Consider the following 17,845-nt stretch of genomic DNA (forward strand, 5'->3'; position numbering starts at 1 on the left):
AAGTGACTTTGCTTATCGTGTCAAGATCATATAAAGATTAAGTTTAAATTTAGTCAAAAATTTCCGGGTCGTCACAGTACCTACCCGTTAAAGAAATTTCGTCCCGAAATTTGAGTAAGGTCGTCATGGTTAACCATAAATATGTTTTTCTTGACAATTATGAGCTGATAAATAGAGTTTTCATCATTACAGAATAATACAGATAAAATAATTCGATTGCACGAATGAAACTATCATGAGAGAGGTCCCAACGGGCATCGTCCACCTTCGCTCAAAAACTTGCCCAACTTTTTAGCCGTTAGTAAAATAAAAAAAAAATTCCAACGGCTATCCCAACGGTCACTTTTACACTATATAAATACCAACCAATATACTTCATTTTATACACTCAAACATATATTTCTTTTATATTTCCATCTTTCTCAAAATCAAAATCAAACACTCCTAAACTGCAAAATGTTACTACTTCCCCCAATGATTGTTTCATTCATGTTCATTACGGAGGTGATTTCCGTAATCAAATGAAGGAATATGAGTGGGGCGACAGTATTTCGTTTGAAGATATCGACATTCGTGATGTTGGTTTACAAGACTTGATATCCTTTCTGAAGGAAAAAGTTCCGTGTGAATTCACGTCTGTGTTCTTTTATAAAGACGATTATGATGTGGATTGTAGGGCAAGTTTTCTGTGTACCGATGATCAATGGTACTTTATAAAAGATACCATTGAAGATCACGGTAATCGCATTTCTTTGTATGCGGTTCTTGAAGATGAAGAGACGTTGGGTTATCGTTACCTTGATGAATCAGCTGAAGTAGCAGTTGAGGCATCAAGAGACACACCGATGTCTCCAGAGTACCTCACGGATGGTGAAATGACTGGTGAACGTTACTTTGCAGATGATAATTGAAGACGACGAGTAGTTTGATTTTAATCTTTTAATTTTCAATTGTCGTGATGTTTTAATTTTTAATTATTGTAATTTCAGTGTTGTTGTCGAGTTTTATATCTTCCTTTATGTTTCGAAGCTCTTCGTCTTTTTAATCTCCTCTCGATCTCTAGTAAAACGAGTAATGGTCTAGAATTTGTAAGTATGGAGTTTCGAATGAATTTAATGTTATAATCAAGAAAGAACGTAATAGCACGATTTGATTCATCAAATTACCAGAATCATTGGGAATAGAGCTATCAAGAATATACTTTCTTGATATGTTCAGAAGTTAATTAGAATGAAAGAGTTATGTAACATGACACATGATGGTGGTATGATCTACTGTGAACCATCATGTCCCATTAGAACTCAGCATGACTTACTGTAATATAATCACGTTGATCAAGTGTCATTATATTATACTAACTCATGCATCAGTTCCCAACATTACTTCAATAACATTCCTATTTTAAGCTCGAAAGTTTACAGAATATAGAAACTAACAGTTTCTATATGATGTAATACTGATAGCACAAAGAGATTAATGATTTCAGATAAGAATAGTTATAAAAATATCTTCAGAAATATGTAGGATATTTATAATGAAAAAAATACTATGATATCTTGAAATTTCTAATATCGAAGGATGGTGAAGAAAATTTGTCCGCAAGAGTTTGAAGTCAGAAGCAAGGTATTCGCTAATGATTTCATCAGAAACGGAATCATCAGGATTCTTAATGTACAAGTTTAGTCCTTGTGATTCGTTCAGAGACTCCTTCGTGGTTTTGCTCAATCTGTTTTTCAGTACCAAATTTTCTATCGAGCGTTCCTAACACTCCCTTCTTTATCATCAAACTTTTTGCCGTTTAGACCATCTATAATTTTTCTATTTCCTCTGCATTTAATGCTACCATATCTAAGTCATCGATTATCAATCCGAGGTGGTTTCAAGTGAATTGTGTTTTTAGATGATTAAACGCTGAGGGTAATATGGTAGAATATAAAAGGTTCCCCGGTAACAATAAAAGAGTATGCATATATATCATGGTTATAATAAGGTTGTTTCGAATGAAAAGTCGAAGTTGACTTGCTGGAGCTGTGACAAAACTGACTATTGTGAAAAAGAGTTGCAAAGTTATTTTCGGTAATAACAACGCCAAAGAAGTTAGCACAGATATGTGTTAAACGTTTACTCAAGTTCCGAATGTTTTCAAGTGCATAACTATATGCATCGATATTTTCTTCCATAGATGAAGTGCGGTTGGTTCATCCTCTCGAATGAGGTGTTTTCAAGAATCATGAAAGGTTTGAACGCAGATTGTAATCGTCAAGATACAAATGAGGTTGGAGATGAAATCAAGTGGCAAACTTGAAGAATTGTTTAGTTTCATATGTTATAGTCAATATTTTAATTCATTGTAATTGTCCAATGTTATTAGTCTACAGTCGATAGTCCACAGTTGACAGTCCAATAATTCATTTTCATATATAATATTCAAATTAATTAATACGTATCGTGACCCGTGTATATGTCTCAAACTCGATCACAACTCAAAGTATATATATTATTATAGAATCAATCTTAACCCTGTATAGAGAACTCGATCATTACTGCATATAGAGTGTCTATGGTGATTCTAAATAATATATATATAGATGCGTCGATATGATATGTCAAAACCTTGTATACGTGTCCCGATATTTAAAGTGCGTAAAAATAAATAACAAAAATAAATGACGATAAATTAAATTGCGATAATTAAATTACGATAAATAAACTGCGATAATTAAATTGCGATAATGTAATAGAGAATTAACAGTTAGCTAGGAACAGTTAGCTAGGATTTTGTTAGCGTGGATTCTTAACAAAATTTCTCATGGTTAATTTGTTTGTTTCTAACAAATTTTATTTTGTCCAATGTTTTCTTCATTATGCCACTTGTTGAATTCTGATAGATCAAAATCCAGATATGAAATTAAATGAAAAGGGTTATTCTGCGGTGAACGGGTACGTATATCGGTGGTTGTAAATAGGATAGTAGAAGAATGTTGAATCAGATTCGAAGAACGTACAATGTAACTTATTAATGTGAAATATAAATATTCCTCGGGTATTACCTACCCGTTAAAATAATTTTACCATTAACAGTTTGTACAATGAAACTTTTAATTACAATCTTTATAAAAACATATATACATATATATTTTCTTCAGACGTATTCATGGATTTAATGAGTTAATATGATATTAAACTCATTTGCTTTTCGGTTGGAACTAGAATAAATAATCTCTAAAACTTTAGAGATTACATATTTGACATGTCGAACGAAGATCATACTTAAAGTACAGATGATGATATTGAAGCATGGATTGTTGATGGCACTGGTGCTGTTATTGATTGTACTGTTGGTGCCGGTGATGTTGCTGAAGCTGGTACATTTTGCAACATATTCTCCGAATTGATTATTCGAGCGCGAAGTTCGTTGACTTATTACTCCAGGATGATTGTCGGTCGGAACGAGCGGATGAATAAGGTTTAGAATTGTGGATAGAATATAATCGTGGTGAGATATTCAGGAAATGAGGGTGAAAATGATGATTCGGACTGGTTCGCTGATAAGTGCTTCAGGTTCATCGCCAATAGGTAAATTCGGTTGGTGAAAAAGATCGCCTTCTTCGCGTCTCCATTGATTAAGTCAACTATGAACTCATCTAATGAATTGGGGATGGATGATTGGTTGGTTCATTCTGGTGACACTGCTTTCAGAGCTTAGGTGAAACTCCATATCGAAATAGCTGTCGGAATAACTATCGGAATAGCTATCAAAATCTGAGGGAATCGAACTGGTTGAGGGATTCATCCCGTACGATCAGATGAAGGATTTTTGATAAGAAATAGATTATAGGATATAAATTAGTACCCTGCAATACATAATTTTACATATGCCTATATAATACTAAAATCCCATAAGTTACTGAGGAATCTATGAAAGCTGTCAGACAAAGATAACAATAACATTTATGCTAGGATATGAATTAGCAGATACGCTAAGATACGAATTTTGCCTATACACTATTCATGCAATCATTGCAGTAATATGTGTCTAGACTAAGAATGATAAGCAGGTAATTTCCGAAGGATGATAAACAGATGATTTCCGACAAAAATGATAAGCAAAACTTTTGACATGCAGACACGGTCGAAGTCCAGACTTACTAAAGCATCCTAATGACTATCAGTTAGGCACACTAATGCAAGACCTGGTTCACTAAGACCACCGCTCTGATACCAACTATGAAGACCCGTCCTAATCCATCCGGATGAAGTCCACATCGATTATAAACGATTCACAACAGTTGATTACATCGCGAGGTACTTGACCTCTATATGATACATTTTACAAACATTGCATTCATTTTTAAAAGACAACTTTCATTTCATCGTAAGTTGATAGACATGCATACCATTTCATAATATATCTAAACTATAAATAACTTGATAATATTCTTGATAAACTCAATGACTCGAATGCAACGTCTTTTGAAATATGTCATGAATGACTCCAAGTAATATCTCTAAAATGAGCAAATGCACAGCGGAAGATTTCTTTCGTACCTGAGAATAAACATGCTTTAAAGTGTCAACCAAAAGGTTGGTGAGTTCATTAGTTTATCATAAATAATCATTTCATAAATTTAATAGACCACAAGATTTCATATTTCTATTTCTCATAAACATACGTCCCATGCATAGAGACAAAAATCATTCATATGGATTGAACACCTGGTAACCGACATTCACAATATACAAATAAGAATATCCCCATCATTCCGGGATCCTCCTTCGGACATGATATAAATTTCGAAGTACTAAAGCATCCCGTACTTTGGATGGGGCTTGTTGGGCCCGATAGATCTATCTTTAGGATTCGCGTCAATTAGGGTGTCTGTTCCCTAATTCTTAGATTACCAGACTTAATAAAAAGGGCATATACGATTAGATAATCCAACCATAGAAATATAGGTTCGATTACTTGTGTCTATTTAGTAAATCATTTATAAAAGCAGCGCATGTATTCTCAGTCCTAAAAATATATATTGCAAAAGCATTTAAAAAGGGATTAATGAAACTCACCGTATTGTATTTTGTAGTAAAAATACATATAACGACATTGAACAACTAAACAATGCAAGGTTGGCCTCAGATTCACGAACCTATATCAGTTGTATATGTTAAGACGTATAATGAACATATGATGGCATTCATACTAGGTTATATATTAGTTATTTAATATATTACTTAGTTGAAATATTAACGTATTTATTGTTTCTAATGTTATATATATATATATATATATATATATATATATATATATATATATATATATATATATATATATATATATATATCAAAATAGTAATTTAGATTTACTTATGATATATTAGTAAATGTATATTTCTATATAAATATCTTTTGTTTGTAAAAAAAATGGTTATAATTATACTAAAATAATTTTTAGTAATACTAGTAATAATAATAATAATAATAATAATAATAATAATAATACTAATAATAATAATATAATAATAATAATAATAATAATAATAATAATAATAATAATAATAATAATAATAATAATAATAATAATAATAATGATAATGATAATAATTAAAACTACCTCAAGAAAGAGTTTCAAAAAAAAATAGTGTCTATGACCGGGCTCGAACCCAAGACCTCTCGTTCAACAGAAACAACGTTAACCATCCAATCTATCTCGTCTTTCTGCTATCTTTACGAATTACAACTTTATAATCCGTATCCTCTCTATATCTTAGCCCAATTTCCCTTTTGGCCCAACACAAATTATATTCAGTCTAGTCCATTTACTAAATCAAGCCCAAAAATCATTTGATCCAATTTATGCAGTTTAAAACTCGACCTAGATACGGATGTGGAAAAGGTTTTAGATAGCCGCCATTCTTCATCACTTAACATCGTCTCTGTTCATCATCTTCTCGGTATCATCATCATCAAACGTAGCTGTATCACCATTATCTTCCATCATACATCATCATCATCATTTTATGACATCATAATCATCATTCGTTTTCAATCATCATCGTCAATCTTATGTCATAATCATCTCGTTCGTCTTCTTATTTCTCGTTTGTCATCACAACATCATGTATCATTATCATCGAGCATCATAATATTCATCACTAATATCATAATTTTATCGATTTATCATCACCTAAACTATTTTATATCCTAATCATTCTTTATTTTCACGAATCATAAATATCGTTTTTCATTTCATCAATACCGAATCCATAAACATCATTGAACTTTATCGTTGACAAGAACTAGAACACAGAATCATAATCCTAACGACAAATTACTCGAATTCATATAATAATATTTTGTATACTTAGATAAAAATTTAAGTATGATCATAGTTATCACCTTTCTTTATGGAATTATTATCCACTTTGCAACCCACTCGTAAAACATAATGATGAGTGGGGTATTGTTTGATTATAAAGTGTCGGCCAGCAAAAGAATGACAGCAGTAACCTCCTTCACATGTTTCAGTTTACGAGTATTTTAATACTAGTGGATAGTGTGATGATTGTTGTTCGTAAGCTTTTGGTCTTGGGTATATATATGGCAACAAGCAACAATAACAGAGATGGGTTATAGGCAAAGTGAAGGTGATGAGCTGAAGGTATTGGGTTTTAGTGATAAGGATGTGGCAGTTTAAAGCTTGGTGATCAAATGGTGTTCTTTTTCGATAAGGAACAGGAACATTATGCAGCTGTAGCTGCAGCTCGATCAGACAGAAACAGAAAGAAGTAGCAAGTGGTGTTAAAGTGGCGTAGGGTGGTGGTGATTATGGTGGTCTGAAGGTGGTTCCATGGTTGGTTCGAGTAGCAGGAACATAATAGGATAGCAGCAGAAATAGCATTACAAGGTTGCAGCGAGAGAAGAAAAAAAATTAGAGAAAGATGTGGTGACGTGGTGATGGTGAGGTGATCGTATAGTGGTTATGGGTTCGCAAATAAAAAGCATGAAACAACTTGGATTTTGGTTTGTTATAAAAGAGATGGAAGTTTCAATGGATTAACTCAGAGGAAGAGAACAAAGGAATAAAGATCCAAATAGATACAGCAGACATCGACTTTCAATTGTATTTGGACTGGTTTACAATTTGAAGTTGACATGTAACAAATTTTAGATAGATACAAAATCAAAAAGGGATGAAGGATCGTTCGTACCCATAACAAAAAATATATATAAAGTTGAAAGAGATTGATTCATGACTGTGTCTGTATATCGACATATAAATCCGAATTTATATATAAATCTAATTTTTATGTACCTGCATATATTTATTTATCTATATATTAATTAATCTTATTAATTAGTAATAATAATTATGATAATACTCTTAATATAATATTAATAATAATAATAAGGATAATAATAATAATAATTGTTAATGTTAATGTATTAATAATGTCTTGTAATAATACAATTTACAATTAAAATACAACAAGTTTCACATTCCCATTTTATATAATAATATTAATACTACAGATGTTGATATTAGTAATAAGAAAAATAGTGATAATAATAATATCTAATAATAACGCTAGTAATAAAAAAGATATAACAATTTACATGTTTTTAGATTTTTATATCAATATATTATATATAATATATAATAACAATACAGACATAAATGTTAAAATTTTCTGATAATAAAGAAAGTAATATTAGTATAACATTTATATTTTACTTCCAATTAAATTTAATATATAAGCATTACATAGTATTAATTATGTATATATATATATATATATATATATATATATATATATATATATATAGATTCTTCTTAATAATAACATTATTATATTATATATCCTTTTACATATTTAATTCTACTGATTAATTTGTATTTTATTATTTCATAATATTACATATACACATATATATACACAATTATTTACATCCAAATGTTCGTGAATCCTCGGGAGTAGTCAAAGGTCAAATGATTCTATGAAATAGTTCATAACATTTTAAGATTCAACTAAAGTGACTTTGCTTATCGTGTCGAGATCATATAAAGATTAAGTTTAAATTTAGTCGAAAATTTCCGGGTCGTCACACACCAGACCCAACGCCACACTTCATCACCCTCTCTCTCTCTCTCTCTCTCTCTCTCTCTCATTCTCTCTCTCATTATATTTTTTTTGTTTCAACTCAATGCAAATCAACGAAATCAGTTGTTTACTTCTGCTTTTAAACAATCAATTATGGAGAATAATTGAATATCATAATGGGTCTTTTCTTTTCTCTATGGCCGACCAGTGGAGTTGTTATGATATCTATTGCTTCTTTATTTTTTTTCTACAAACCGAAACCCCACAAGGCCTAATAACATCCAGCTATATATTTTTTTTACGAATTATATAATATAAAGTCAATCACTTTGAGCCATGAATTCGTTTTGGCTTTTGGATGAGAATCTGTTAAATTTTTGGGCGGCCATTTATATTTTTATTTGGGTCACTCCTTATTAACCTATCGATTTTTTTTTCTTCTTCGATGACAACTCAAACACACACACACACCCTAATGATGGTGAAGATTAGATGAACTGTTATGATAATGTCACATTGATAATGATCGACGATGTCGTGTAAGGGATGATTATGTGAGATGATGATAAGGGAAGTTTTATTGATGAAGATGATAGAAGATAAACAATTTCGTTACATAATATATATAATATCGAACGAAATAAAATCAGAAAGAAATGAACGGTTCATTGGTTGGGTACGCATCTGTTGAACGAGAGGTCATGGGTTCGAGCCCCGGCAGTGGCGTATTCTTTTTAAACATGTCTTCAAAGGTTGTATTTGTTTTGTTATTATTAGTATTATAACTATTAATACTATTACTATTACTAATAAAGGAATTAACTAGCAAATAATGTTTTTATCATGATTATAATCACAATTATACTTATTAATATTATGGTTAAGTTAATTATTAGTATTACTAAAATAAGTAATTACATATTAGTATCATTTAAATAAGTGTTATTATCCTAACTATAATTATTATTATCACCATAAGTATTACTATGTAGTTACTAAGGTCATTATTATAATTAGCATTAACAATAAAAATAAATATTTTTACAATTACTATCATTAATATCATTATTATTATTATTATTATTATTATTATTATTATTATTATTATTATTATTATTATTATTATTATTATTATTATTATTATTATTATTATTATTATTATTAGAATTATTAACATTATTATTTACTTAATAATATTAGGTATTATAAACATTTTTACCACTATCAACATTATTTTAGTATTATTATAAATAATATTATTAATATACAAATGATATATTTTAAATACATATAACATAACAAAAATTAATATTTTTATTTATAAAATGAATATATGAAACATATATATACTATTAATATAAAAAGAATATAGCTAATAAATTTATATATATTTGTTCGATTTCAATTATGTATATTAATAAATACACAAATGATATAGGTTCGTGAATCCGAGGCCAATCTGGCATTGTTCAATATAGTCATATGTATTTTTACTACAAAATACGTTAGGTGAGTTCATTTGATTCTCTTTTACTCTTTACATTTTTGGGACTGAGAATACATGTGCTGTTTTTACAACTGCTTTATTAAATACTTTTGAAATATAATTTTTAACTGCGAATACATGAAATACTTTTATAAATGTTTGACGACATAGACACAAGCAAAACATTCCTCGAATGAATTATGTGGACGTGATAATTGCCACCATTGAATTATGTGGACGTGATAATTGCCACAATTGATATGAATATTTTTCCCCTGATTATTATTGCTTGGTAACCTAAGAATTAGGGAACATCACTAATTTTTAGAATTAGTGCACGCCTAATTCACGCGAATCCTAAAGGTAGCTACCGGGTTTAACACCCCCACCCAGAATGTTCACTAGATGGAAGGGCTAGTGGGCGTGGTGTTTAGTACTTCGAAGTTTATATGATTATTATACAGACGAGATGTTCTGTTTTGGGGATATTATTATGCGCATTATATGTTAAGATCGGTTACCAAGCCAATCTATGAAAGCAATGAAAAGTGAATGTTATGTATCAAGAGAATGATTTTATACACAGGTTATGTGTATGATATTTTTGTGCACAAGATATGTGTACGGTTACTAAGATTTATGAAAGATGATTTCGTACACGAGAAAGGTGTACTGTATTTAAAAGATATCGCATGTACATTACAGGTGGGTATAGGATTCGGGCCGATTTGTACCATGCAGCATTTAAATCTTGTAGTCTATCAAAATGATGAATTTTATTATTTTATTATAAACTAATGAACTCACCAACCTTTTGGTTGACACTTGAAAGCATGTTTATTCTCAGGTATGAAAGAAATCTTCCGCTGTGCATTTGCTCATATTAGAGATATTATTTGGAGTCATTCGTGACATATTTCGAAAGACGTTGCATTCAAGTCGTCGAGTTCATCAAGATTATTACTAAGACAATTATAGTTGGATATATTATGAAATGGTATGCATGCCGTCAATTTTTGATGTAATGAAAGTTTGTCTTTTAAAAACGAATGCAATATTTGTAAAATGTATCATATAGAGGTCAAGTACCTCGCGATGTAACCAAATGTAATATATTCGTCTAGATGGATTAGGACGGGTCATTTCAATATATATATATATATATATATATATATATATATATATATATATATATATATATATATATATATATATATATATATATATATATAAATGTATTAGTTATATCATTTTTATGTTAATAATATATATATATGTTTTATATGTTCATTTTGTATATATATAAAAATATTAAATTTTGTTATGTTATATGTGTTAAATATATATATTTATGTATGTATTTAATTTGTTTATCAAAACAGTAGTTCTATTATACTAAGTTAATATTAGTAAAAATAAGTAACGATAATAACATTAATATTATACATATCTTAATAATAACCCTATTAGTGATAATAACAATGATATTAATAATAGTACTTGTAACAATATTAATTTTACTGTTTATGGTAGTTATGATATTAATGATTTACTAATAATAATAATAATAATAATAATAATAACTTTGTTAAAAATGATAATATTAATAAAGATATTGTTAATAATGATACCTTTGTTTAATAAGAATAATAATAATAATACTAAAAGTTACAAAAGTGATACTAGTACTAATATTAATGAGAAAAATGATAATTTGTATTATATTCCATAATAATAATAACAACCCTAATCATAATAATATTAATACATATATTAGTAACAATATCTATGTTTCATAAATGATACAATTTAACAATAATCAACATATTAATAATACTTATAGCAATAATAATAATACTAAATACATTCTAATGTTAGTATCAATAATTATAATGATAATAATACTAATAACTATATTAATAATAATAACAATAACAATCATAATAATAATTCTTATAATACTTAATAATAATAATAATAATACTACTTAATTAATAATAATAATAATAACAATAATAATAATAATAATGATAGAAATAAATAAACAAATATAAAAGAGTATACCCTTCTATAAAAAGAATTGCCCATGGCAGGACTCGAACCCGAGACCTCTTGCTCACCCTCATCATACCCAACCACTGCACCATTTCATTTTCTCTGGTTAAACTCCCATATCATTTATTTTAACTCCTTATTCATCTGTTTCTGTTCCTCTTCTTTATCTAAAAAAAAAATAACATTGCCAAGGATTGAACCCGCGACCCCTTGAATACCCAAACACCTCCCTTACCGTTCTTATGTTGTTCCATATCTGTTTTAATAAGTGATTCATATTTATTTGACCCGTTTACTTGTGTTTATCTTCTTCACAAACAACTATAATCAATATAAGAAAAATCATAACCGCCATCGATAGAGATTTGAATTTAGGACTTAATACTTAATTCAGAAATTATAATTTGTGATTAATTGGTCAAAAAAAATAAAATAAATGAGACAGCATAGCTGCTGCTACTCGTCGACTTGCTATACAAAAAAAAAATTGATTCTTCTGACTTGGGTTTAGGAATTACAAGTGAAACCGAAAAGATTTAAAATTTGTGAATTTAAATTAATAGACTCATCAAGTAAAAAAAAAAAATATTAATACAGCAACAACTTACTGTTCCTCGTCGCTGGTCACAAAAAAAAAAATTGATTTTGAGTTTTATAAAGTTTTAGCAAAAGATTATAAAACAACTTGTGTTTCAAATGATCCATAAAAACGTTTTCAATCATCAATTGAACCCAAATTATAACAGATATCTCGAATTTAATCAATGAACAACGGTTGACTTTATTTTTCAAAAATTTTGACTCATTAATTCGGGCTCGATAGAATGAATTGGAACCTGAGATTTTGAAGAAAGATTGAGTGAATGATTCCTAACGCTTCTGTATTTTTACATTTTGGAATTGATTTTAAATTCGAATTTTGGCTAAAAAGTTGAAGGACAAAGGTACCTGCGTGGGTTCTTCATTTATTTTTCTGTTTTTATTTTGCAAAAAGGCAGTAGGTTATTTTTATGATGACAGATTAATGTTGGCTTTTGAATAATTGAAGTATAAATCCAAAAGGAATATCGATTTTTGTATTTGAATGGTTGCTAAGGTCGACAGAGTACCACAATCACAGGAGGAAATTTATAAAGCAGATAGTGATAAAAAAATTCGCGTACTTTAAGTCTTTAATATATTATAAGGTTTAATTTATATTATTTATTAATAAATATATTAATAAACATAATCCCATTAATATTAATAATAATAATAATAATAATACTAATAATACAATAATAATATTAGTAATGATATAAGTAATTAAAATATTGATAACAATAACTTTTAAGTTTATAACAATAATATTATTTGTAATAATAATAATACTAATTATATTAATACTAATATTAATATTAATAATAATAATAATAATAATAATAATAATAATAATAATAATAATAATAATAATAATAATAATAATAATAATAATAATAATAATAATAATAATAATGATAATACTATATCAATTTATATATTTCAGGCCTCATATCTATATATTATATATTATAATAGTGTAAATAATAATATTAATATTAATATTAATAAATGTAATGAGAGTAATAATATTAATATTGATATAATACTATATCTAAACTTGTAATTTATATGTTATTAATTATGTAATACTTATATTACAATATAACAATATTGAATATTTATACATATTATATATATATTGGAACATATATACAAAATTAATTGTGTACCGAATTCATGTATGTATTTATATATATTTATTCTAATAACATCTCGTTTATTTGGTATATTATTCTACACTTTTGATTCAAATGATTAAATGGTATTATATCAATAATAATAATATCAATAGAATTAATAATACTAATACTGATGTTAACATTAATAAAATATTGAAAGTAATTATATCAATTATATTTAATTATATTTTTAACCCGTAATCAAGCTTAATATTACATATTATTAATTACGACACATATATAATAACATATATATAACATTTAATATTTATATATATTTCAATATACATATAACATTAACTATGTATAGGAATCATATATAATTACATATAGATTTATTTTAATCATAATTTTATTATTTTACATATTATTTTACATATTCAATTCAAATGATTAAATTGTTTTCTATTATTTCAAATTATTATATATATTTCTTATTTATATTTTCATATCTATTTACACACAATTGTTCGTGAATCGCCGGGAGTAGTCAAGGGGTAATTGATTACATGAATATAATTCTCAAACTTTTTAAGACTCAATATTACAGACTTTGCTTATCGTGTCGAAATCATATAAAGATCAAGTTTAAATTTGGTCGGAAATTTTCGGGTCGTCACATCCTCTATGTATGTTTATCCAAAATTTATAAATTTTTACGTTTTCATTGGTAACTTGAGTTTAACATTTATTCAGTGGTTTGATGTAGGTGAAGTAGTTGCGGACCAATGAGCATTGAAGATAAAACAGTTTTGATGAGGAAATCCTAACAGTTCATTGCATTCCAAATTTGTGCAAACATAGATGGTTTGAGTGACTTAATCATATACTATTGTCACCTTCACCTAAAGAAGGGACATAATTTGACTCCAAACAAGATAACAAATTATTGTAAACTTAGATCGTTTAAGTGACTTGTTAATCAAATATTGTCATCTTGATCTATAGAACAGACATAATTTGAGTCGAATACAAGATAAAGGCGGATAAAATAACACTCTTATTAGCTTAAATCTTGCATCGCCTTGCATTTATCGATAACTTACTAGGCTTTACAAGCGAACCGATATATAACCAACCACAAAATGCATATAATCTAAATATTAGTTATACCGATGTGAAAAGGATTTGAACTTGCAACATGTTAGTCATGATACAATTAGACCTTTATTTTCTATTTATCCCTAAAACTTATGGTTAAGTAAATTTTCTCCATATATCCACCAATGAAACTGTCATTATCAAAGGACGCAGATTTGGTGGCTTGTTTAGCCCAAATCTCACTCTTTCTCTTTAACATGCAAGTAACATAAATGCAAAACTTTAGCTTTTAGAATACCCACCAAACAAACCAATATTAGTTACATCCTCTATTGACTAAATCCATAATTTTACACAAACCTTCCTTGTATTACATCTTTTTGCACTAAGTTAATTATCACCCTGTATATTTAAATAGTCTCATTCCCAACCATTTCTACCTCTTGCACACTAAACACCATGAAAATCAGACCAACTTTAGTTCTTATTTGCGTTCATCTTTTATTACATCTTAGCATATTGCATGCTAGCGATCCTCATTTAACCCTAGATTACTACAAGTCTACTTGCCCAAATGCAGAAGCCATTGTTAGGAAAGAAATGGAATGTGCCGTTCTATCTGATCCTCGTAACGCCGCCCTCATTTTACGCTTGCACTTTCACGATTGCTTCGTACAGGTAGAGATAGAGATATATAATACGAGAACAATGGTCGTTTGTGACCATCTTTTAGTGACGACTTGGTATTTGGTCACTAATAACGCTATCTAGTTTGTCACTAAATTTTGGTCATTAAAAAAGGTCCCTATCATGACTAATTTTAGTATTTTGATCTCTAAAAGTGTTTTGTGACGGATTTATAGTGACGAAAAGTGACCAACCTATTTTGGTCACTAACATGACTTAGTGTATGTTAGTGATGAATAGCCCTTGTCAGTCACTGAAGCCGTTTTTTCTTGTAGTAATAGTCCTTAATTCCCATCAAAATTGCTGATATATTACTAGACTAATCGTAAGTCAACCAAATTCCATTCAAATGGTTGTTATCGTTTTACACTTATAATAATTTACTTGATATATATTACTTAAGATTGTTGTTGAAAAGTGGACAATAAGTGATTGTGTGGGTCATTTTAACCTGTTAATTCCAGCTTCCACTTTTTATCATATCTAGTTTTGATTGATCTTATTGCCGCAGGGATGTGATGGATCAGTTTTGCTAGATGACACGGTCACATTTCAAGGAGAGAAGAACGCACCTACAAATTTAGACGCTTTGAAAGGGTTTGATATCATAGATAGGATCAAGAACAAGCTTGAATCCGAGTGTCCTGGAACAGTTTCTTGCGCTGATGTTCTGACTATTGCTGCAAGAGATGCTACTCTTTTGGTACATGAGAACGAATGAATCACAAACATTGTTTGTTGTTATCATACTAACTTTTTCAACTGTAAGTATGATTTTGGTAATGTTTGGATATGTGGCTATAGGTTGGTGGACCTTATTGGGATGTTCCAGTTGGGAGAAAAGACTCGAAAACTGCTAGCTTTGCTCTTGTGGAAACAAATATACCTGATGCAAATGAAGGGTTGTTATCCATCATCGCTAAGTTTATATATCAAGACTTGTCGGTTACTGACATGGTCGCTCTTTCGGGTAAGAAATGATACATTAAATATGGACAAAATTACATGAGGAGTCCTGGTGGTTTACTTGAAATTTCATGCGGGATCCCTTCTTTTTGCGAGGTCCTCGTACTTTACACTTGTTTTGTGAGGGTTCTTGTGAGTAACGTGCAGAGTCCCCCGTACTTTATACTCGTTAAGTTGTATCCGTAAACCAAATGGACCCTCACGAAACGAGTGTAAAGTATCGAGACCCCGCATGTCAAAAATAAGTTTAAGGACTCCGCATGAAATCTGAAGTAAACTACTGGCGACTTTTTTTTTTGTGCGGTGATTACATATCACCGCAACAAGGTATACCTAACGACAAAAAATTCCACTTTCTTGACTTTTTTGGTCTAGTTTCTCTTTTGTGGCGATGCGATGTGTTTTTATTAGTCGTGCCTTGGTTAGCTTCGTTTATAAATTCTTTTTTGGGTGTATTCGGTTTGTTTGTTGTGATCGGCTAGTATCTGTTAGGGTGCGTTGTGTTTGGTTTGGTCTTTCGGGCTTGTAGTTTGTATCATTGGTTGCTTTAGGTCGTTGTTCGTGTCGTTTTGGGTTTTCATCCTCGGATGAAATTTCCTTCCCGTTTTTATTTTTAAATTTCGCTTTCTCGCCCAAAAACGCCCTTGGCCTAGCGTTATGAAGGAAACTTTTCATCCAAGAGGTTGGCAGTTCAAGTCTCAATTGAGACAGTTAGATGTTAAAATTTGTGGAGGGTTGTAAAACTAGTGCGGAGTGCCTAGACTGCACCTGACCTTGGGTGCTGACTATCATCATAGTTTGTTACTCCTACTAAGAGTGCATTTTCTTTTGTAAGTTACCGTATGGTTAATACTGCAGGTGCTCACACAATTGGCATGGCTCGTTGTACAAATTATCGAGCAAGAGTATATGGAGACTACGAAATAACCTCGGATAACAACCCGATAGCTGAGTCAAACCTCAAATCGTTAAAGTCAACATGCCCAGCGACTGGAGGAAGTGACAATAATGAAGCTGCAATGGACTATGTTTCACCAAATATCTTCGATAATTCATACTACCATTTACTGTTAAGTGGAGAAGGACTTTTAAACTCAGATCAAGAACTCTACTCAAGTGATCTTGGTATTGAAACAAGCAAACTTGTGAAGAAATACGCCTTAGACCCGATTGCATTTTTTGAACAATTTTCTGAGTCGATGGTGAAACTAGGAAACATCACGAATCCAGAAACTTATGTGGATGGTGAAGTTAGGAAAAATTGTAGGTTCATGAACACATAAACAAATGGTTGTGTTTATCATGTCATATATATGTGTAGTGTGTAGTATGAATGTGTAACAAATGAAGAGTGTGAATGATTTCTTATAGGTAAACCAACACCGTAATAGTTTGTTTGTTACCGGCGTGGTGTTACCAAATGGTTGTGTTCTCCATTATGCATGATCAAATTGACCGTTTATTGTTGATAAATGTTATTAACGAGTGATTTAGGCCTGCGCTTAGCTGCGAGTTATTTTTACGTGGATTGAAACAGATTTAGTAGTGTTGTGATATGTCTAGTAGCTACATTTTGAGGAAAAAGTGTTAATGAAATTCTATTCTAATCACGTTTATAAAAAATAAAACTGTTTAGTAAAATTTTAATACACGAAAACTGTGTTGAAAACAATTAAAAAGTAGGCCAATTAAAAAATGTGACTACCCATTGGATTAATAAATATGAGAGATCTGCAAACTTAGCACACAAA

General features: G+C 29.6%; 1 protein-coding gene across 1 annotated transcript; it reads left to right on the forward strand.

Annotated features, from left to right (window-relative positions):
* The first annotated feature begins 14,900 nt into the window (after positions 1-14,900).
* Positions 14,901-17,377, forward strand: LOC139858839 (peroxidase 11-like). Its single transcript, XM_071847675.1, has 4 exons — positions 14,901-15,119; positions 15,640-15,831; positions 15,933-16,098; positions 16,953-17,377. The coding sequence occupies exons 1-4, from the start codon at positions 14,901-14,903 to the stop codon at positions 17,375-17,377; spliced, it is 1,002 nt and encodes a 333-aa protein (XP_071703776.1).
* The last annotated feature ends 468 nt before the right edge of the window (positions 17,378-17,845 follow it).

Source organism: Rutidosis leptorrhynchoides, chromosome 7 (assembly GCF_046630445.1).
Source record: "Rutidosis leptorrhynchoides isolate AG116_Rl617_1_P2 chromosome 7, CSIRO_AGI_Rlap_v1, whole genome shotgun sequence".
In the NCBI taxonomy this organism is placed as follows: Eukaryota; Viridiplantae; Streptophyta; class Magnoliopsida; order Asterales; family Asteraceae; genus Rutidosis; species Rutidosis leptorrhynchoides.